Source organism: Haematobia irritans, chromosome 3 (assembly GCF_050003625.1).
Source record: "Haematobia irritans isolate KBUSLIRL chromosome 3, ASM5000362v1, whole genome shotgun sequence".
NCBI classification, from domain to species: domain Eukaryota; kingdom Metazoa; phylum Arthropoda; class Insecta; order Diptera; family Muscidae; genus Haematobia; species Haematobia irritans.
Window position 1 is genome coordinate 216,602,329 of NC_134399.1, and position 25,035 is coordinate 216,627,363.

General features: G+C 33.4%; 2 protein-coding genes across 2 annotated transcripts in view; one reads left to right on the forward strand and one right to left on the reverse strand.

Moving 5' to 3' along the window:
* On the forward strand, positions 1-22,459 carry phtm (cytochrome P450 enzyme phantom). Its single transcript, XM_075302842.1, has 7 exons — positions 1-130; positions 266-326; positions 5,132-5,441; positions 8,521-8,669; positions 15,796-16,004; positions 16,472-16,835; positions 21,905-22,459. The coding sequence occupies exons 2-7, from the start codon at positions 309-311 to the stop codon at positions 22,397-22,399; spliced, it is 1,545 nt and encodes a 514-aa protein (XP_075158957.1). The 5' UTR covers positions 1-130; positions 266-308; the 3' UTR covers positions 22,400-22,459.
* Positions 22,412-25,035, reverse strand: part of Cyp18a1 (Cytochrome P450 18a1) — an 18,274-nt gene continuing 15,650 nt past the window's right edge. Inside the window, exon 5 of the mRNA XM_075302841.1 lies at positions 22,412-24,823. Coding sequence (XP_075158956.1) covers positions 24,409-24,823 — 415 coding nt within the window. The 3' untranslated portion in view covers positions 22,412-24,408. The remainder of the gene's footprint in view (positions 24,824-25,035) is intronic.

Sequence of the window (25,035 nt, forward strand, 5' to 3'; positions counted from 1 at the left end):
TGACAACTGAAGTTACCGGTACTTGATACTGCTGTCTGTGCATTTCATTTGAAAACGTATTTAAATTTCTTTCGGTTTTGTTTGTGTGTAAAAATAAAACACTGAAGAAAGAAAAAACAACAAAACTAAGGTGAGTAATGGTATTTATTTGATTTTGAGGCTTTTTTATTTACTTTTTTTTTGGGAAGTAAAATATTAAATAATTATTTAACCGTGCCATCAATGATTGTTTAATTGACTTTTTATTTTTTTGGTGATTTTTTAGAAAGTTTTTGGTCCCAATTTGTAATCAGTAGTCGCCAGAAGTCATGGAGTTGTCTTCATTGGTAAGTTAAACAAAATGCTATTGATTAATGCATAACATTATGAGAAACGCCAGAGTTATTAAATTTCATTAAAATGTTTGAAGTTAACAGCGTTCATCAAAACCTTACTCTCTTATGATGTATTCGAGTGTTCAGTTTCTTTATTTGTATGGACACGTGCAAAGTGCTAGTTTCCTTATATACTCTCTCATGAGAAATGTTCATCTGTAAGCTACGATCTAAGATTGTTGATAATTCTATACATTTTGCTACTTCTCAAATCTCTTCCATTCTCTCAAGTGTGAGATAAACATACTTTGGCGTCTAACCTTGCTCATTGCATGCCTCCATCTCTCAATTACATGTCAATATGATTAGTGCCACAAACAAAGATATTCCCTAATGCACTCTCAATTATATGCAAATACTGATGATGCCAATACAAACAAAGAGATCTCTGTTGATACCTACATTTAATGATGGTCAAGTGAAAAAAAGAAAATAAAACAAGTATATACGGCCGTAAGCTCGGCCAGGCCGAATCTTATGTACCCTCCACCATGGATTGCATAGAAACTTCTACGAAAGACTGTCATCCACAATCGAATTACTTGGGTTGCGGTAACACTTGCTGATGGCAAGGTATCTTACAACTTCTTAACACCGTCTTCTCAATTGTAAGTTAGTCCATACGGAGTATATATTAATAAAAAAAAGGCCGATTAAATACGTATATAATTCAGTTTGACAAAAATTTTAATAGAAATAAAATAAAACTTTCAATAGCAATAAAATTTTGACAAATTTTTCTATAGAAATAAAATGTTGATAAATTTTTCTACAGAAATAAAATCTTGACAAAATTTTGCATAGTAATAAAATTTTGACAAAATTTGCTATAATAATAAAATTTTCTATAGTAATAAAATTTTGACAAAATGTTCTATAAAAATAAAATTTTGGTAGATTACTTTTGTAAATAGGCTATATATAACTATAGACCGATACGGACAAATTTTGGCCAAATGTGTACCACATTTCACCACGTACCAAATTTCAACCGGATCGGATGAATTTTGCTCCTCCAAGAGCTACGAAAGTCAAATCTGGGGATCGGTTTAAATGGGGTTTATATAATTAAGACCGTATGGACCAATTTTTGCATGGTTGTTAGAGACCATATACTAACACCATGTACAAATTTCAACCGAATCGGATGAATTTTGCTCATCCATGAGGCTCCGGATGTCAAAACTGGGGATCGGTTTATATGGGGGCTATAGATAATTATGGACGCATGTGGACCAATTTCTGCACGGTTGTTAGAGACCATACGCTAACTCCATGTACCAAATTTCAACCGGATCGTATGAAATTTGCTTCTCTTAGAGGCTCCGCAAGCCTAATCTGGGGATCGGTTTATATAGGGGCTATATATAATTAAGAACCGATATGGACCAATTTTTGCACGGTTATTAGAGACCATATGCTAACACCATGTACCAAATTTCAACCGGATCGGATGAAGTTTGCTCATCCATGAGGCTCCGGAGGTCAAATCTGGGGATCGGTTTATATGGCGTCTATATATAATTATGGACCGATGTGGACCCATTTTTGCATGGTTGTTAGAGACCATATACTAACACCACGTACCAAATTTCTACCTGATCGGGTGAATATTGCTCCTCCAAGAGAGGCTGCAAGCCAAATCTGCAAGAAGCTTCGTTAAGAGCCAGTGTTTATCGATAGTGCACGCCAAAGCGAATTTCGTGAAAGTCGTCCAAAGTCAGTTGCTCCAGAAAACATTGATGATGTGCGCCAACTGATATTACAAGATCGTCATGTTGTTAGTGGGACCAACATACATTCAATATTGCAGTCAAAATTTGCTTGCGTTGAATCACACACGATTCTCGATTCCTTTCGATTGGTCGACTCTAGCTTTATATTTGCCAAATTTTTTTACTAACGTTGTATTTGATTTTGTAGAAGTACAAACAATTGTCTCTTAAGATTAAAATATTTGTATATGAGAATATAAAACTTCCAACAAATTTGAAGAAGTTGAGATGGTAAAAATTTTGATAGTGGTGAAGTTTATAATATATAGTTGGCCCCGCCCGACTTTAGACTTTACTTACTTGTTTTCATCTGCATTTCGTCAAGATTTAAAAGAAATATATTGATTTTCATTTATAAGTATAATTGGTTTTGAGAAAGTAATCGCGCAAGTAATGCGATTTTCAAATCGAAAACCGAACATAGTAGCGGCCTTTTTGTGGGATCCACCGCGAAAAAAATATGTTGACGTAAAATTCTAATGTTAAATTGATGCTGGTCCACAAATTCCTAAAGTTGTCTCAATCTCACTATAGATAACCTGACTATCTTATAATACCAAATAGCGCACTGCATAAATGGATTCCGGAATAACAACTGACTTTGGGCGACCCTCATGCAAATCGTCTTACAGTGAACTATGACCACGGTTAAATTCACTACACCATCGATAAATAGTGGGCCTTAACGGAACTCCATCAACTAAAGTTGTTTGTTTTCATTAAATATATATATTTTTAATGCGCTTGTATGCATTAAACAGTGATCTATAAATAGATATTAGTTTACAAATAGACAACGCATACATTATGCAGTATGTGTGCAATTACCCAGTAAAATAATTTGGAAATTATTCTAAAGAAACAACTTGTTAAGCACTTCCAAAAAATACCTTCCAAAAATCTTCTTTATTCTAACTACTCGTACACGGGAAGTTTATTCAATTCAATTGTTTATAACCCGCTATTTTCATATTTTTAATGGGTAATTTTAACTTTTTATACCCTCCACCATAGTATGGGGGTATATTAACTTTGTCATTCCGTTTGTAACACATCGAAATATTGCTCTAAGACCCCATAAAGTATATATATTCTGGGTAGAGGTGAAATTCTGAGACGATCTGAGCATGTCCGTCCGTCCGTCTGTTGAAATCACGCAAACTTCCGAACGAAACAGGCTATCGACTTGAAACTTAGCACAAGTAGTTGTAATTGATGTAGGTCAGAGGGTATTGCAAATGGGCCATATCGGTCCACTTTTACGTATAGCCCCCATATAAACGGACCCCCAAATTTGGCTTGCGATTGCTCTAGGAGAAGCAAATTTCATCCGATCCGGCTGAAATTTGGTACATGGTGTTAGTATATGGTCTCTAACAACCATGCAAAAATTGGTCCACCTCGGTGCATATTTATATATAGCCCCCATATAAACCCATCAACAGATTTGACCTCCGGAGCCCCTTGGAAGAGCAACATTCACCCAATTGGGTTGAAATTTGGTACGTATGTTAGTATATGGTATCCAACAACCATGCAGGAATTGGTTCATATCAGTCCATAATCATATATAGCCCCCATATAAACCGATCACGAGATTTGGTTTTGGAGCCTCTTGGAGGAGCAAATTTCATCCGAGTTAGTTGAAATTTGGTACATTGTGCTAATATATGGCCGTTAACAATTTCATCCGATCCTGAAATTTGGTATATGGTGTAAATATATGGCCTCAAACACCCATGCATGGTCTTTAACAACCACGCAAAAATTGGCCCACATCGGTCCATAATTATATATAGCCCCCATATAAACCGATCCCCAGATTTGGCTTGCGGAGCCTCTAAGAGAAGAAAATTTCATCCAATCCGGCTGAAATTTGGTATGTGGTGTTAGTATATGGTCGGGAGCCACCGTGGTGCAATGGTTAGCATGCACGCCTTGCATATACAAGGTCGTGGGTTCGATTCCTGTTTCGACCGAACACCAAAAAGTTTTTCAGCGGTGGATTATACCACCTCAGTAATGCTGGTGACATTACTGAGGGTTTCAAAGCTTCTCTAAGCGGTTTCATTGTAATGTGGAACGCCATTCGGACTCGGCTATAAAAAGGAGGTCCCTTGTCATTGAGCTTAACATGGAATCGGGCAGCACTCAGTGGTAAGAGAGAAGTTCACTAATGTGGAAGACATTTGGAAGACCAAAATTCATCTGATTCAGTTGATATTTGGTACGTGGTGTTAATATATGGCCTCAAACACCCATGCATAAATTGATCGAAAATCGAAAGCCGATCTCCAGATTTGACCTCCGGATATTTCAATTCTGGTTCTCTACAACGTATGGACTAACTTACAATTTAGAAAACAATGTTAAGAAGTTTTAAGATATCACAACCCAATTAATTCGATTGTGTATGCCAGTCTTTCGTAGAAGTTTCTACGCAATGGTGGAGGGTACGTAAGATTCGGCCTGGCCGAACTTACGGCCGTATATACTTGTTTTTATTTCAAATAGGTTGAAAACAGGGAAAAAAAAGTAAAATACTACAAATTATTTTAATTTAGTTGAAAAAATATTAAATCCATTTTACAAGCATTGTACATTTTTCAAAATATTTAGTTAAACGTTTCAAAGTAGCGTTATTTCCTAATAAAAATAATAAAAAAAAAAAAATAATAATTCCTTGAAAATGCCTCTTACTGTGACTTCCACAGGTTAGTCAGCGATGCTTATTGAAATCTTCTAAATTCTAAAAGTGACTAAGATCAGAAAAAATTTTGCTCAAGACATTTCCCAGAAAACTAAAAAAAACACATTGTGCCAATATTGTTCTTAGATCTGCTTACGCATAATTTACCAGGAAATAGCCAGAAGTAGTAAGAAAATTCCATCAGCTAAACATAATAATGCCTGAATCTACCTGATGTCTGCAAATTATCGTCCTTTTCATTGTTTGGTATTTCCTTCTTTTGTTAATTCTAGCAACTCTTTGGCATTATCGTTGCCATATTCACATTGGCGGTATGGGCTCTATTTATACGTGTGCGTCATCAGCCACCAGGACCTATTGGTTTACCTTTTGTAGGCTATTTACCATTCATAGACGTTAAAACGCCATACAAAACATTGCAGCAACTGGCTTTGAAGTATGGTCCTATTTATAAACTGAAAATGGGTAGCATTAACACTATTGTGGTGTCGGATGCTACATTGGTAAGAGAGTTTCTTAAAAGAGAAGACTTTACGGCAAGAGCACCACTGTATGTAACACATGGCATTATGGGTGGTTATGGTGAGTATTGAAATGTTGAAAAACAAAAGACTTAGGAAACGAACTTAATTTTTTTTCTTTTTTGTTTTTTAATGGTTTTGTAAATTAAGTCGTAGACATTAATAAGAATTGTTTTTAATATTAATAAAAATTTTTAATTAATCATAAATTTGAATTTCGAAACTAAAATATTGGAATTTATTTATTTTTTTAAATTTGTTTACACTAAAAAAAAAAAAAAAAAAAAAAAAAACAGGTACATTTTGTTTAATTTTAGAAAATTTTGCTTAATTTTAGAAATTGTTAACTTAAATGTATAAACGTCAATTACCTGCCGATATCACAAATATAAGTAAATATTTTTCGAAAAATTCCAGAAAATTTGCTAGATGAAGCTTTAAAGGGAAAAAATATGTAGGCATTAACATTTTTTTTATATTAATAAAAATTGGAATTAATCTTAAATTTGTATTTCTAAGATAAAATATTAGCATTTAGTTTTTTATTTTTAATTTGCTTACACTCAAAAAACTGTGAACCTACCTGGAAGTAAAATTTTGTTTAATTTTAGAAAATGTTAACTTAAATGTACAAACGCCGATATCACAAATATACGTATATTTTTCGAATTAATAGAATTAAAAAATTTCTTTTGCGCCACACGAAGTTCACGATGGATGCAATTATGGCAAAATTAACAAATTTAAAAAAATTCTTAACTATTTTGAGGGATTTCGAATTAAGTAAAACTTTATGTTTCATTTGTGCATAATTTTCTCCTCTTTTTATACCCTCCCTAATATACCCCCGTGGGGGGGGAGGGTATATTCCGTTTGTAGAGTTCGCACGCGTTTCATAAAATACTATCGATGATTATTTGTCACTCTGGTGTCAGCCTGGGCTGATTGATAGCTTGACGCACTTGCTATTATATTCTGGGTCGTGGTGAAATTCTGAGTCGATCTAAGCATGTCCGTCCGTCCGTCTGTTGAAATCACGCAAACTTTCGAACGAAACAAGCTATCGACTTGAAACTTGGCACAAGTTGTTATTGATGTAGGTCGGAAGGTATTGCAAATGGGCCAAATCGGTCCACTTTTACGTACAGCCCCCATATAAACGGAACCCCAAATTTGATTTGCGATTGCTCTAAGAGAAGCAAATTGCATCCGATCCGGTACATGGTGTTAGTATACGATCTCTAACAACCTTGTTACATATAGCCCCCATATAAACCGATCCCCCGATTTGGCTTGCGGAGCCTCTAAGAGAAGCAAATTTCATCCGATCTTCACATCGGTCCTTAATTATATATAGCTCCCATATAATCCGATCACCAGATTTGGCTTGCGAAGCCCCAAAGCGAAACCTATTTCATCCGATCCGCCTGAAATTTGGCACATGATGTTGGTATGGTCTCTAACAACCATGCAAAAATTGGTCCACATTGGTTCATAATTATATATAGCCCCCATATAAACCGATCCACATATTTGGCTTGCGGAGTCTCTAAGAGAAGCAAATTTCTTCCAATCCGGTTGAAATTTGGAACATGATGTTAGTATATGATCTCTAACAACCGTGCTAGAATTGGTCCATATCGGTCCGTAATTATATATAGCCCCCATATAAACCGTTCTCCAGAGTTTCTAAGAGAAGCAAATTTCTTCCAATCCGGTTGAAATTTGGAACATGATGTTAGTATATGATCTCTTACAACCGTGCTAGAATTGGTCCATATCGGTCCATAATTATATATAGCCACCATATAAACCGTTCTCCAGATTTGACCTCCGGAGCCTCTTGGAGGAGCAACATTCATCCGATCTTCTTCATATTTGGAACGAGGCTAACAACCATACCAAAATTGGTCAATATCGGTCTATAGTTATATATAGCCGGTCTCCAATCACACAAAAATTGGTCCATAGCGGTTCATAATCATGGTTGCCAATCGAGCCAAAAATAATCTACCAACATTTTATTTCTATAGAAAATTTTGTCAAAATTTTATTTCTATAGAAAATGTTGTTAAAATATCATTTCTATAGAAAATTTTGTTAAAATTTTTTTTCTATAAAAAATTTTGTTAAAATTTTATTTCTATAGGAAATTGTGTCAAATTGAATTATATACGTATTTAATCGATCTTTTTTGATTTAATATAGACCACGTATGGACTTAATTACAATTTAGAAGACTGTATTAGAAGGTTTTAAGATACCTTGCCATCGGCAAGCGTCACCACAACTTAAGTAATTCGATTGTGGATGACAGTGTTTAGAAGAAGTTTCTACACCATCCATGGTGGAGGGTACATAAGCTTCGGCCTGGCCGAACTTACGGCCGTATATACTTGTTTTTATTAATTTAACTTACATACACCAAAAATTAATAATGTTAAGGAAACTTTCACAAAACATAATAAATCCATAAACTAAAATAGAGTTAAATTAGCATTAGTGCCCTAAATGGCTCATATTTTAAGTGTAAGTTTATTTTTTTATTATTGTTATTAATGGCTTTGGAAATTAAGATGTAGACATTAATAAGTATTTTTTAATATTAATAAAAATTTGAATTTCTAAATAAAATATTGGCATTTAGTTTTTTTTTTTTTGTATTTTAAACAATGAATTCACCTGGAGGGAAAATTTTCTTTAATTTTGGTTAATTTAAAAAATGTTAACTCAAGTGTAAGAACTTTATTTACCGGCCGATATCACAAAAATAAATAAACATTTCTAAAAAACTTTTTTTTGTTAGACGTAGGTTTAAGGGAAAAATACAGTTAAAAATAAAAAAATAATAATCTTTAGCGCCACACGAAGTACACTGAAAATTTTGAGGGATTTCGAATTAAGTAAAATTTTATGTTTCATTTGTGCATAATTTCTTCCCCTCTTTTTTATTGATTTAACTTACGTATGCCAAAAATTATTAAAGTTGAGGAAACTCTCACAAAACATAATAATTCCATTAACTAAAATAGAGATAAATTAGCTTTAGTGCCCTAAATGGTTCACATTTTTTAGGTGTAAGTTTATTTGTTTTTATTATTTTTTGTTTTTCTTCACTTCCTTATCCCTAATCTCTCTAGGTTTAATATGTGCTGAAGGCCCTTTGTGGAGAGATCAACGACGTCACACCATTGATTGGCTGAAATCATTAGGAATGTCAAAGAAATTCGGTGAAATTCGATCCGGCCTTGAGCAACGTATTCATAAAGGTGTCCAGGAATGTATCCAGGTTCGTACGTCTTTTTGGTTCTTATTTACTTATGAAAGAAATCGTTAAACAATACGTAATAAAATATACAATGTTGCTTAGTAGTATTTACACTGAAAAAAATATTGTCGTGAGACCAAAGATTGCATGTCCTTAAAATACGAATGCAAATTTCGCTTAGCATAGAAGACGCATTTCTCTGATATAAAGTTTTGTTCCTTGTCCAAAAGTCGATGAACTTTTCAATGAAGTCGTATTGTCCTTATAATTAAGTGATTTGACTTTAAAATGGGTGTCATAACATGAAAGAAAAAATTTTTGGTGTAAGGTCAACTTGACTTTAAAAATTCAGAAAAATTCTTTAAAATTAATGAAATTGTCTTTATATATATGATGTCTGTTTGCATCTTGACTACAAAGCAAAAAATCGTTCAAAAATAGGACATGTTTTTAAACACTTTATTTTAAAGATGTTTTTTACTTGAAACATAGCATAACTTCTCCTGTCTGAATGTGGAAAATAAACTTGTCGTTAACTCATTTTTAAAGGACTTTGATAGCATATGAAGAAAAAAAGCTAATAACGAAAAATTAAAATTTGTCACAAAACCCAAATTTAAAAGAGAATTGTGTCTTAAAAGTATCCTTACTTGTATTCTCTGCTTCTTTGGCTCGGAATCAATATCAAAATTGTTAAAATAAAGACAAACTCTTTGGAACCGGGCATGCTTATTTTTCAGTGTAGGATTTAAGTTCTTTTTTTTACGTTGAGTGATATACATTGTCATAAATATGAATGTGTGTCTGTTTTTTTATTTTTTTTCCTCAATACAAAAAAATTTTCTTTAATTCCATTATTGTGCAAATGACATTCTTACTAATCTCTCATCTTGCAAAAATATACCTTGAACAATATTTATGGTTTGGTCTAGTTGGTACACCATATTGTATAAAATTAATATTAAATTCATGTTCCCCAATCCACTCGAATTAATTTCAATTCCTAAATTTAACAACATAACTAAAATCTTAAAATTTTTGAAAGACACATCATTGTATCATTATCTATAAAACAAAGAATTATCCATAATTACAAAGTATAAATGTAATAAATACACCTTGTGAGCTTAAGACCTTAGTTGTCATAACCATTAAGCCATTTAAGTTATCAATTTCAATTGTAACTTAATAATGAATAAATAAATAAATGTTCCCCAAACATTACTGAATGGCATTCCTTTGGGACTCCATTGGTGTGGATATGAATGAGTTCAAAGCGTAATTCGTTTTTTCCACAAACATTTCGGTTGATTCATCCTTTTCATAGTCGTCTGGCAAAAATAACTTTGGTCGTATATCAGACTACATTTAGACGTTTGATTTTTTTTCTGGTTATTTTTCAGTTGTTTTACTTTGTTTTCGCTTTCATCAGAAAACAACAAAAAAAAAACGTATATCAAGTGCAACAAAAGTAAATGTATTTTATGAAAGGGTTATGAGGTAAAACATATATCTAGCACATATATTGTGTTCCTGTTCAAATTTTTGGTTTTTTATATATTTCCATATAAACAACTATTTTATACTTTTTTACATTTTCTAAGTCAATTTTGCCATGATAGTTATGGTTACAACACGTGCCAAAATTCTAACTGCGAAGCTCCAAAAATCACAACTGGTCATCGGTTCACAATTAACAGGTTGGCTGATAAGTCCCCGGTCTAACAAAGGAAAACAATTTTTTTTTGTCAAAATTCGTTTTTATTATTCAACATAGTTCCCTTCAAGAGCGATACAACGATTATAACGACCTTCCAATTTTTTGATACCATTTTGGTAGTACTCCTTCGGTTTTGCCTCAAAATAAGCCTCAGTTTCGGCGATCACCTCTTCATTGCAGCCAAATGTTTTCCTTACGAGCATCCTTTTGAGGTCTGAGAACAAGAAAAAGTCGCTGGGGGCCAGATCTGGAGAATACGGTGGGTGGGGAAGCAATTCGAAGCCCAATTCATGAATTTTTGCCATCGTTCTCAATGACTTTGTCTTGCTCTAAGACCCCATAAAGTATATATATTCTGGGTCGTGGTGAAGTTCTGAATCGAGCTAAGCATGTCCGTCCGTCCGTCTGTTGAAATCACGCTTCCGAACGAAACAAGCTATCGACTTGAAACTTGGCACAAGTAGTTGTTATTGATGTAGGTCGGATGGTATTGCAAATGGGCCATATCGGTTCACTTTTACGTATAGCCCCCATATAAACGGACCTTGGGGGTCCATTTGGCTTGCCGATCCTCTGAGAGAAACAAATTTTATCCGATCCGGCTGACATTGGGTACATGGTGTTAGTATATGGTCTCTAACAACCATGCAAAAATTGGTCCACATCGGTCCATAATTATATATAGCTACCACACTCAAAAAAAAAGTGAACTATCTATTTCACTAAAGCCAATTTAACTTTATTTTAGTTCATGGAATTATTATGTTTGGAGAAATTGTCCTTTACTCCAATAATTTTTTGCGTACGACAGTTAAATGAACTAAAAAAACAGGAAAAAATTATACAGGAATTAAGCATAAAGATTTACTAAATTCGTATTTCTCACAAAATAGTTCATTATTTCTTTAAGTTTGTAAATTTTACTACAAATACGTACACCATGAACTTCATATATCACTAAAGACATTCTTGCAATTTTGAACTCCAATTTTTTCCTTCAAGCTACAAAATTTTCTTTAACAAGTGAAAAAAATTAATTATGTTTAATAAATTTTCTTGAATTTGTCGAAAAATATTTACTTAATTTTGTGATATCGGCGTGATGTCAGCGTTTGTAGTACTGTTTAGTAAAAATTTTCTAAAATTTACCAAAAGTATTCTTCCTGGTGGGTTCACTGTTTTTTCAGTGCATATAAACCGATCCACGTTTTGGCTTTCGGAGCCTCTAGGAGAAGCAAATTTCATCCGATCCGGCTGAAATTTGGTACATGGTGTTAGTATATGGTCTTTATCAACCATGCAAAAATTGGTTCACATCGGCCCAGAATTATATATAGCCCCCATATAAACCGATCCCCAGATTTGGATTGCGGAGCCTCTAAGAGAAGAAAGTTTAATCCGAACCGGCTGAAATTTGGTACATGGTGTTAGTATATGGTCTCTAACAACTATGCAAAAATTGATCCACATCGGTCAATAATTATATATAGCCCCCATATAAACCGATCCCCCCGATTTGGCTTGCGGAGCCTCTAAGAGATGCAAATTTCATCCGATCCGGCTGAAATTTGGTACATAGTGTCAGTATATGGTCTCTAATGACCATCCAAAAATTGGTCGAAATCGGTCCATAATTACACAGAGAATACAGATTGATTGTGACAATCGAATTTATTGCCAACCTCCTTTTGGCAGTTGTAGCAACTACCAGTTGGCAGTTGTGCCACCCGACTGATTCGGTCGACACAACCAATATCTCATATGGTGGTGGTTGGGTCTGTCGACGATATCGGTTGTTGCTACCTTCATCATTCGATGGTGCTGCCCGACCTTAATAGTGTTCGTTACCAAATTAAAAACCAATTTTGACCCAGTTAAATATTATATTATATTTTATTAAAATATTACACTTAGTTTAAATATATTTATTTTAGAATATAAATAAATATACACACATATTATACTATTATATAATATTTTACATATGTTAAAGTCTAAATTAAAATTGTTATTGAGAAAGTGTACCATATATACCACCCAGCAGGGATAGGAGTCATCAGCATCTCCGCAGATAAGTTTTCTAAAATAAAAAAAAATATATACATTGAGGTATATATACATTGAGGAAAAACTTTAATCTGGAATAAAATTGAGAAATATTAGACCATTATTATGCCACCCCAGCAAAAAATGGAGCATTATTTCAGCAGGATTGTAAGGGAGAGAGGCAGAACCAACTGCATGAAATACAACTGAATCAGCGCTGATTTTTGTGGGCGATGTCCCAATTTAGAACAGCTTCTACATAGCGCTGATATAATTGCTCAGTTTAATAGAAATATTGGTCAGAAGTGATATAAAATATTCAGTATAGCATTGAAGGCGTGAAGCAAAATAGCACTACCTTTCATGCATCTATACTGCATGAATTGGTTGTAATAACGTAAACGAATGATCATAACCTACTTTGATTACTCGTTTACGTTATTGCCACCGATTCATGCAGTGTGTTGTTGTATGCAAAAAAGCGCAACTAAAGTCTTACTGCGGAAGTATTTTTTGCTGGGACATAAGTAAATTAATCGTAATCTGAAATCTGTGAGATATACATAAATGGGAACCAAAGTTTCCATTCATGATTAGCAGGATCTTCCCAAAGGAATAAATGGTAGGAAGAGATAGATCGCTAGAGAATCTATCTCAACATGTCAGAAACGATACTTGGTGTATCCAGATTTTGTTGAGAATAAAAGTATTTATACTCTGACCAAAACTGGTGCATTGCATTAAAATGGACAAATACATAAACACAAATTAAACTTACCCAATTTGCTTCACCGGTTAACTCCTTGCAAGTTCTTCTATACATTCATTAGGGCGTATTTTTCATTAGGTCCTCATAAAATTAGATACTGAAGTTCACTTTCGAGTTCTTCGCCGGTTCCATGAAGTTTTGTGTATTACATTAAATTAATCCATTTGACATAATATAAGCAAATTCCGTGGATTATCATATAATATTTTTTAATGAGATCCATAGTAAATGCCGAAAAGGACAGGCAGAAAATTCGTCGTTATATTTTTCTATTTATAAACATACAGTGACGGACAAAAATATTCACAGAGTAAAAGATTTCATGTTTTGTCTTCAAAATTGTTTAAATAAAAATAGATAGCCCAGTAATATATTAAACGTAATTTCGTATTCATTTATTATTTATCTTTATTTAAAGAAATATTTGATTTGTGAAATGAAAATAAATAGAAAAAAGCAAATTTTTTTTCGTACGTCGTGGGCGGTGTGTTTGGGATCATTGTCCTGTTGAAAGTAGAAACTTTCTCCAAGACCCAACTTCGCCGCGCTTTGTAACAGGTTTTCTTTCAAAATATTGAGGTATACTGTTTTATCCATTTTACCATCGATGAAAACCAAGTTCCCCACACCTGCTGACGACATACAGCCCCATACCATGACCCCTCCTCCACCATGTTTGACCGTGCTGACCACATTATATTTTTCTAACTCCGTATTCGGCCGTCTCCAAACGCGAACTCTTCCATCCGATTGAAAAATGTTAAATTTACTCTCGTCTGAGAATATAACTTCATCCCAAAAGTTCTCTGGCTCGTTTCTATACATTTTTGCGAAGTTAAGCCGTTTGGATTTATTTGTTTTGCTGGTGAGTGGTTTTTTCCTCGCTACTCTAGAGCTATAACCAGCAAGATGGAGGGTCCTGCGCACCGTTTTTGGATGTATTTCTTTATCCATCTCTTCTAAGCACTCCGCAGCCACTTGAGTAGAAGTTATTTTTGGGTCCTTTTTAATTTTTCTCACAATCTGAGCTTCTTCTCTGGCAGTTAACTTTCGTGGCCGTCCAGAGCGTTCCATATTTGTGAAATCTGCAGAGTCTTTGAAACGTTTTACAATGCTGCATATTGTAAAACGACTTCGATTCAAAATTTTTCCGATCTCTGCATACGATTTATTTTGTTTATAGAGGTCCAAAATAATTTTTCTTTCAGCTTCTGTAGTTTCCTTTTGTTTTCGGCCCATTTTCCCAGCATTACCTATTTAATACACTTCACTAATTGATAATAGAAGTCTACGGGGGTTTCCCTATTTCGTCACATAAAATTATTGCCATATTTAACGAATTATATTCGGATAGAAGGGTTTTTGAGACCATAACTACGAGAGTGTGAATACTTTAGTCCATCTGAAATCGTCCTCTTTTTACTTTTTTGGGCTGTCTTTTTTGATAGTTTATACTTTGCTTAAATTTTACCTCAAATTTAAGTAAGTAATATATTGCATAAAATTTTTCTCGAAGACATTAATGACCTAACGACTTTTATTTAAAAATTAATTATAAGGAACTTTTCCTTTAAAATGTCGCTGTGTGAATACTTAAGTCCGCCACTGTATGTCTTTTCTCGACTTAAGAAATTTTAATATTGACATTTGAAAATATTCAATTTATATTCGGCTGTGGCAACCGTATGTAAAGTATAATTACTAAATTACAGCCATGAAATTCTATTAAGGAAGGTTCTACCAAACAATTTCAAAATAGATACATTTGGTTGCTACAACTATTTATCGTAAAACACGAAGGAAAATCTGTTATAACAGTTGTCTAATGGTTGAGTAGATGAAAATATAGTTGAAAATAGAGAGAGTAGGTAGAGACAAACGACTTATTGTTCCAACTATGGAATTTAAATTATTACAACCGATTTCCACCCATTCTATTCTCTGTGTGTATATATAGCCCTCATATAAACCGATCCCCAGCTTTGACCTCAGGAGCCCCTTGGAAGAGCAAAATTCATCCGATATGGTTGAAATTTGGTACGTGGTGTTAATATATGGCCTCAAACAACCACCCATAATTATTGATGGGTTATTAATTATTAAATATTTTAATAAACTATTAAATAATTTAATAGTTTAACAATTATATTATATACTTTTATTATTTATAAAACTCAAGATCTAAATCCAATATAACATATATTGCAATTTTTCGCTTAATGCTTCAATTTTTTTTTTTTGCTTGGAATAAAAAATTTAAATAGTGGATATTTACAGTTTGTCAAGAAAGTGTTTTGACAATGGGATAAAAATTATGTTTTGTTCCAAAATTAAATATAATGAAATTTAAAAAAAAAAATATTTTATTATGTATTTTGCAAAGTATACATACGTACACAGAATTAAAAATTTAATAAAATATTTAATATTTCAATTATTTCTAGAATTTGAAATATTTGGCAATGTCAAAAGACTTTCTTGACATACTGTATATCCATCTAGATTTAAAACACACCTATTGTATTGCTAATTTCTTCTGTGTCTGTATAATTGCAACTTTATCATTCATGCTGACGTTCCTGTTGTTGTTGTTTTTCTCATATTTGTTGCAGTGTCTTCAAAGCGATTCTGAGAATTTGTCGGTGGCCGTGAATCCTCTTTCAGCTCTTCAACACACTCTGGGCAATATAATGAATGATCTCGTATTTGGCATCACTTATGCACGCGATGATGTCACTTGGCGATATTTGCAGGAACTACAGGAAACAGGCGTTAAACTTATCGGCGTCTCGGGAGTTGTAAACTTTTTGCCATTCCTAAGGTGAGTCAGCTAATCGAACAATCAACGAATCCAACCAACCAGACAGACAGTAAACTGTAAAACAAAAAGCGAAAGTATTGTTTAGCGGGTAGGTAAGAACATTGCCTTCACCAAAAAAAAACACAAAAAACAACGTAGGAAATTAAGTTTGGCCGACAATGGCTATTGGCGATTATCTTTGAAATTTTTAAGAACCAAAAAGTTAGAATTTCTAAATTGAAGTGGCTATGATGGCAAAGAAAATAGAATGGAGTAAAAAATAGAGTGTTAATCATCCTATGATTAAAAATAGACCATCAAATTGAGAGTCTATTATAATATTTGTGTCGAGGTATACGATTTATGAGAGATTTATCTAAACGAAATTTTAGACCAATCCATCATGAAACTTATCTTCAAATTTATATTAAATTCCAAGACCCTACTAAATATTTTTCCTATGTTTCCCTATAATTTCTATTTACCAGATTTTTACCTTCCAATCAAAATAACATAAAATTTCTACTTGATGGTAAAACAAAAACTCATCAAATTTACGATAATATTGTACGGAAATGTGAGGAAAAATTACGCAATCGAAAATTTAATCCAACACGAGAAAATATGAAAAATACTTGTATATTGGAATTTTTCTTGGAGCAACGAGAAGAATTAAGGAATCATCCCGATCCTTATCATCAAACGAAATGTGATGAGTATTTCAATTCATCCCAATTGTGGCATCTTATGGCTGATCTTTTTGGTGCCGGTGTAGATACTACTTTATCGACTCTAAGATGGTTCCTCTTGTACATAGCAAAGGAACAGGAAGTGCAGGAGAAGCTAAGAGAGGTAAGTTAAAGAAAGTGAAGTAAGCTTAATTTCACAAAGGGAATAGAATACAAAACAAGTATATACGGTCCTAAGTTCGGCCAGGCCGAAGCTTATGTACCCTCCACCATGGATTGTGTAGAAACTTATACTAAAGACTGTCATCCACAATCGAATTACTTGGGTTGCGGTAACACTTGCCGATGGCAAGGTATCTTAAAACGTCTTCTAAATTGTATGTTAGTCCATACGTGGTTTATATTAAACTAAAAAATGACCGATTAAATGCGTGTATTATTCAGTTTGACAACATTTTCTATAGAAATAACATTTTGACAAGATTTTCTATAGAATTAAAATTTTGACAAAATTTTCTATAGAAATAAAATTTGGACAAAATTTTCTATAGAAATAAAGTTTTGACAAAATTTTCTATAGAAATAAAATTTTGACAAAATTTTCTGTAGAAATAAAGTTTTGACAAAATTTTCTATAGCAATAAAATTTTGACAAAATTTTCTATAGAAATAAAGTTTTGGCAAAATTTTCTATTGCAATAAAATTTTGCCAAAATTTTCTGTAGAAATAAAATTTTGACAAAATTTTCTATAGCAATAAAATTTTGACAAAATTTTCTGTAGAAATAAAATTTTGACAAAATTTTCTGTAGAAATAAAATTTTGACAAAATTTTCTATACAAATAAAGTTTTGACAAAATTTTCTATAGAAATAAAATTTGCAGTCTATAGGGCTTAGCCCAAATAAATTTGACAAGCATACTTTTCCTCTGTTGGTAAAGCTACACTTGTAGTTTAGTCAATGCATGGCTTTAAGCTGAGATCAAAAAAAAAAAAAAAAAAAAAAAAAAAAAAAAAAAAAACAATAACGATTGAAGAGAAGCCAACAATAACAAACAAAACGAAATAAAATTTGGACAAAATTTTCTATAGAAATAAAATTTTAACAAAATTTTCTACAGAAATAAAATTTTGACAAAATTTTCTACAGAAATAAAATTTTGACACAATTTTCTATAGTAATAAAATTTGGACAAAATTTTCTACAGAAATAAAATTTTGACAAAATTTTCTACAGAAATAAAATTTTGACAAAATTTTCTATAGTAATACAATTTTGACAAAATTTTCTATAGAAATAAAATTTTGACAAAATTTTCTATAGTAATAAAATTTTGACATAATTTTCTATAGTAATAAAATTTTGACATAATTTTCTATAGAAATAAAATTTTGGTATTTTATTTTTGACTCGAGTGGCAACCACGAATATGAACCAAACAAAATTTTCTATAGAAATAAAATTTGGACAAAATTTTCTATAGAAATAAAATTTGGACAAAATTTTCTACAGAAATAAAATTTTGACAAAATTTTCTACAGAAATAAAATTTTGACAAAATTTTCTATAGTAATAAAATTTTGACAAAATTTTCTATAGAAATAAAATTTTGACAAAATTTTCTATAGTAATAAAATTTTGACATAATTTTCTATAGTAATAAAATTTTGACATAATTTTCTATAGAAATAAAATTTTGGTATTTTATTTTTGGCTCGAGTGGCAACCACGAATATGAACCGATATGGACCAAATTTTGTGTGATTGGGGATCGGCTATATATAACTATAGGCCGATATGGGCCAATTTTGGCATGGTTGTTAGCGGGCATATACTAACACCACGTTCCAAATTTCAACCGGATCGGATGAATTTTGCTCCTTCAAGATGCTCCAGAGGTCAAATATGGGGATCGGCTTATTTAAGGGCTATATATAATTATGGCCGATATGGACCAATTCTGTCATGGTCTCTAACTATATATCAATATCACGTACCAAATTTCAGCCGGATCGGATGATTTTGCTTCTCTTTAAGGCTCCGCAAGTCAAATCTTGGGGATCGCTTTATACGGGGGACTATATATAATTATGGATGGATGTCGACCAATTTTTGCATGATTGTTAGAGACCATATACCAACACCATGTACCAAATTTCAGCCGGATCGTATGAAATTTGCTTCTCTTTGAGGCTCGGTAAGCCAAATCTGAGGATAGGTGTATATAGGAGCTATATATAATTATGAACCGATGTGGACCAATTTTTGCATGGTTGTTAGAGACCATATACCAACACTATGTACCAATTTTCAGGAAGATCGGATGAAATATGCTTCTCTTAGAGGCTCCGCAAAGCAAATCTGGGGGTCCGTTTATATGGGGGCTATACGTAAAAGTGATCCGACATGGCCCATTTGTAATACCATCCGACCTACCTTAATAACAACTACTTGTGCCGAGTTTCAACTCGATAGCTTGTTTCGTTCGGAAGTTAGCGTGATTTCAACAGACGGACGGACGGACGGGCATGCTTAGATCGACTCAGAATTTCACCACGACCCAGAATATATATACTTTATGGGGTCTTAGAGCAATATTTCGATGTGTTACAAACGGAATGACAAAGTTAATATACCCCCATTCTATGGTGGAGGTATAAAAATTCCATTAAAATTTGAATTGGACATGGATTTTTTTTCTGTGTATACATTTCAATGTGGTCTTGTTAACTAAATTCATAGAATAACAAACGTATCCAAATGGAACTGATTTAGGATTTTATTCTCTAACATGGTTGCTACACTAAATTTGGATCCAACATTGGCTTAAATTTTTTTGTCACTTTTTTGCCTTCAATGTAGTCACTGTAATTAGTGAAAATTTTAAAAATTAAATAGAACCAATTTTGGGGCCAAAGTAAAAAAGATCCAGAGAAGTAGTTCAAAAAAGAGCCAATTTGGCTCTTTAGAGCCATTATCGCCATCGTTGCTTGTAATAGGACATATTTCAAAAAGGGGACCTGCTCCAATTAATTTTTTAAAATATAGTGAAGAACCTCAGGACGTGTGGGTAGTCTATGAAATTATTATGGTGTGCGGACGGAACAGGACCGACCTTGCCCGACCTTTTGAAAATTGGACCAAAGCTCTCCAATTTGCTTGAAATTTTCAGAGGAGGTTGAAATCGGCGTCTAGACAGAGATCCTCTATTTTATTCTTCGATATTCCATCGGTGAGCGGTAACTCCCCGAAACTTTTAAAGTGGAGGGACAGTTCCCCAATTTTCTTGCAATTTTCAGGGAAGTTTTGGGTTGTTTCTGGACAAAAAACTCATGTTTGTTTTCGATATTTTAGAAGGAGACGAGATAGACACATGGTGTCTTTGGCAAAAATGCTCAGGGTGGGCTCCTGAGTCGATATAGCCATGTCCGTCTGTCCGTGAACACATTTTGTAATCAAAGTCTAGGTCGCAGTTTTAATCCAATCGACTTCAAATTTGGCACAAGTATGTGTTTTGCCTCAGAATAGAACCCTATTGATTTTGGAAGAAATCGGTTCAGATTTAGATATAGCTCCCATATATATATTTCGCCTGATATGGACTTATATGGCCCCAGAAGCCAGAGTTTTACCCTAATTTGCTTAAAATTTTGCACAAGAAGAACAATTAGTACTATAGTCAAGTGTGCCAAATTTTATTGAAATCGGTTCAGATTTAGATATAGCTCCCATATATATCTTTCGCCCGATATGGACTAATACGGTCCCAGAAGCCAGAGTTTTACCCTAATTTGCTTAAAATTTTGCACAAGAAGAACAATTAGTACTATAGTCAAGTGTGCCAAATTTTATTTTTTATTTTATCGGTTCAGATTTAGATATAGCTCGGGAGCCACCGTGGTGCAATGGTTAGCATGCCCGCCTTGCATACACAAGGTCGTGGGTTCGATTCCTGCTACGACCGAACACCAAAAAAGTTTTTCAGCGGTGGATTATCCCACCTCAGTAATGCTGGTGACATTTCTGAGGGTTTCAAAACTTCTCTAAGTGGTTTCACTGCAAGGTGGAACGCCGTTCGGACTCGGCTATAAAAAGAAGGTCCCTTGTCATTGAGCTTAACATGGAATCGGGCAGCACTCAGTGATAAGAGAGAAGTTCACCACTGTTGTATCACAATGGACTGAATAGTCTAAGTGAGCCTGATACATCGGGCTGCCACATAACCTAACCTAACCTAGATATAGCTCCCATATATATCGTTCGCCCGATTTACACTCATATAACCACAGAGGCCAATTTTTTGCTCTGATTTAGTTGAAATTTTGCACAGGAAGTAGAGTTAGCATTTTAGCTGTGCGTGCCAAATTTGGTTGAAACCTGTTCAGATTTAGATATAGCTCCCACATATAGCTTTCGCCCGATTTACACTCATATGACCACAGTGGCCAATCTTTCACTCCGATTTACTTGAAATTTTGCACAGGAAGTAGAATTAGCATTGTAGCTATGCGTGCCAAATTTGGTTGAAATCGGTTCAGATTTAGATTTAGCTCCCATATATATGTTTTTCTGATGTCGACAAAAAATTGTCAAAATACCAACACTTTCCTTGTAAAATTGCCACTGCTCAGTCGAAAAGTTGTAAAAATGACTCTAATTTTCCTAAACTTCTAATACATATATATCGAGGGATAAATTATAAATAAAGTTTTGCAAAGTTTCCTTAAAATTGCTTCAGATTTAAATGTTTCCCATATTCCCATATTACCCTAGTGCATTAGACGACTTAAATTTTGAGTCTATAGATTTTGTAGAAGTCTATCAAATTCTGTCTAGATCGAGTGATATTTAAATGTATATATTTGGGACAAACCTTTATATATAGCCCCCAACACATTTGACGGATGTGATATGGTATCGAAAATTTAGATCTACAAAGTGGTGCAGGGTATAATATAGTCGGTCCCGCCCGACTTTAGACTTTCCTTACTTGTTTTTAATTGGAATTTTTCTAAATTACGGAAATGATAATTAATTACTGATGCCAATCAAACAATTATTCTTGATTCTATTAATTTTTCTGATTAATTTTTATTTTGACTAAAATATTAATTAAATTTTTTAATTGGGAAAATACTGATGATTTGTTGTTCTCTTTTCATTTTTCCTTAATACAATTAACTTTGTATTCTGTGTAGTATTGATTTTGTCTCTCTCTCTCTCTCTTCAGGATTTAATGAAATTATCCAAGGACACAATAACTCTCTACGATCTGGAATCTATGGATTATCTGCGAGCCTGTATAGCTGAAGTACAACGCATCAGATCGGTTGTACCTTTAGGCATACCACATGGCAGTCGATGGGATGTTAAGGTCTGTGGTTATGGTATACCAAAGAATTCAATGATTTTACCATTGCAATGGGCTGTACATATGGATCCCAAAATGTGGTCGAATCCCGAAGAATTTCAACCCCAAAGATTTCTCAATGAAGAGGGGAAATATCAACAGCCACCCAATTTTATACCATTTCAGACGGGGAAGCGGATGTGCTTGGGTGAAGATTTAGCTAAAATGCTAATGCTTTTATATACAGGGCTACTCTTAAGAAATTTCGAATTTCATTTAGATGATGACAAGGAATTTATAGATTGGCAAGGTGAATGTGGTATAACACTTATGCCCAAGCCTTATAAATTAAAGATAAAAACCATAACAAAATAAAAAGAAAATTGGTTTTTAATTTTTTTGAAAAAAATATATATGTATATTTTTAAATTGTAATTTGAATTTTTTGTTTTCTTAGGACAAAAAAAAGGAGAATACATTTAGGCTTAAGATCTAAGATTTTTTGCAAATAAAAATAATAATTAATTACTATTTAACAATCATCATGGAAAAAACAACACGTATATGATCTTAAAACATAAAAGGGGGGGAGCTTATAATTACTATATACACTTTGTGGGTTGAGGGGGAAAAAGAGGTTTGGTGTTTTTTTTCGTAAATATTTCTCTGTGTATTTGTTTTTGTTGCTTACTTTGTGTGTGTGTGTTTTTTATGGAAATGTGGTTGGCACTATGAATCTTATAGATTTATATGTGGGTTCTTTTTTTTAACTGTTATACAAGCTACATAATTATCTAAGACTTATAGCAAAAGCTTACAAAAACTAAATAATATGAGTTTGTATGTGAATAAAAATTTATTTACAAACAGCAAAGATTACAAGAATCCCCTTTTGAGTAGCGTATGAAGAGATATTTGAATGGAGCTTTTTCTAATTTTTTTGGTATGATGACCTAAGCTCCATTGTTTTTGAATGAGAAAATTTGAGCTTTGAGCTTTATCACGTTATGCTGTTGAATAATTGTTGAACTTAAAGCTTCACTGGTTACACAAAGAAAGAGATAAACTCTCCCAACAAACTCTTGGTGTAAGCTGCCTTTATTTTGAATTTCTTTTTGGACATTTTTGGTTGGTGTCCTATCTCAAGGGGGGGATTTCTTACTAACTTTGCTGGAAAACATTTATGTGTGTGTGTGTGTGGATGGGAAATGGGGATAGGAATGGGAATGGGTGCTTTCTATACTAAACCACAGATTTTTGTTTTGTTATATAAATACATTTAGCTCTTAAAGTTATTCTAAAAAAAAATACATGTTGTTATTGAACACAGCTTCTAGGGGGTTAAAGAATAGAATTGGTTTTTCTACTTCTTCTATTAGTTTTTTTTTTTGTAATTATTCTTGTTGTCATTTGCAGGTATTTTGAACTATAAATATGGATATTGATTTTTAAATATTTTTTTTTAACTCAAATGCATTACAAAATGGCTAACAAAATATAGCTTTTCGTTACTTGATTACAATAAAAAAAAACTCACTTACGGGGGGAAAACATAAACTAAGATGCTTAAAGTAATTTAAAGAAATTTTCTTTTTCACTCTATGCTGTTCTTTTTGTTGTTGTTGTTGATGAGTTTAGCTTAAAGCTTGAGAGATATGCGTTAACTAATGCCAGTTGTTGTTTTGCTGCAACAAAAAAGAGAGCCTCTCTTAGGGGTGAATTTGTATTGGTCTTCTAGCCCTTTGCTCATTAGAGTTAGCTGAAGCTCTTTGTTTGAGGAAAGAATCTAACCAGAATTGACATATTTAAGATGTCCAGCTTTTCCAGAAAAAGACAAATATTTTGTAGATAACGAATTTACTATGATTTTCTTTAGTGGTGATGATGATGATGTCGATGGATTCTTCTTCTGATAATGGAGAATTATTGACGTTTATATAGTTATGTTTGTGTTGTCATTTCAATAGAAACATCTTTCAGGAACTAAACCGTGCTCTGCATAATCCCTTTTTGGGGATTCCCTTAGGTTGTTTGACTTTCTCTAAGGCTTATGCTTCAAAACGTCTCTTGATTTCTCCCATAGGAAATTTCTTCAACGAAAAGGCTTCATCCTAAGCAAAGCTCTCTTTCTGTTTCTTTTTTTTCTGGTGGCCACTGATGACTCAATGTATCCCAAACCATTCTCTCTTAATTGAGAAACTGTTACTGTTTACATTACATTTGTCTTGCTTTCTCTCCTTCGGATTCGGATATTCTGTTAAACTGTCAAGAGATCCATGCTGTTTGTTTGTTCTCTCATTCTCTATGTTTTACGTTGTATAGGGAATATAAGATCCTTTAGTAGGGGGATATGTCACCCTCTCTCTCTCACTATCTCGTTCTCTTTAATTTGAGCCAACATTACGCATATGATGGGGTTCCACTGCATTCGTATTTAATTGCAAGGGCCTTGGTGTAAGGCATACCTTAAAAGCTTCCGGTGTAATGGTAGCCCCCACATTACCCTTTAAACTTGGTAGGGGTTGTCCCTCGGGTAGTGTAATGTGGAAGGAGTGCATAAATGAGGCAAAGAATAGGAACAGTTCCATTCGAGCTAAAACATCACCCAAACACATGCGTCGACCCACTCCAAATGGTATAAAGTATTCGGGTTTATATACTTTGCCTTCGGAGTCTAAGAAACGGCGGGGATTAAATTCTTCAGGTTTATCCCATAGATTAGGATCCATGTGCACACTGTTGATGAGGGGAATGACATGGGAGCCGGCAGGAATTTTATAGCCATTTACTTCAACATCTCTGTAACAAGCAAAAAAAGAAATATATTTGCGAATTAGTTTATGAAAGTTAAGAGTAAATGATAAATAAGAACTAGAGAAAGATAGGATGATATTTGCTCTTCACAGTTATTGCAAACATTGAGTAGTTTGAAGAACCATTAAGTGGGAAGCTATGAATTGTATTTGAAAGCATGCTCTATTCAAATGATAATCTAACATTTCTCCTAAATG

Excerpts from the sequence above, each read along its gene's own strand:
- phtm (XM_075302842.1), top strand. Across the intron at positions 8,670-15,795 it reads GTGTCCAGGAATGTATCCAG|TGTCTTCAAAGCGATTCTGA; the intron begins GTTCGTACGTCT and ends TATTTGTTGCAG. Across the intron at positions 16,005-16,471 it reads AACTTTTTGCCATTCCTAAG|ATTTTTACCTTCCAATCAAA; the intron begins GTGAGTCAGCTA and ends TCTATTTACCAG.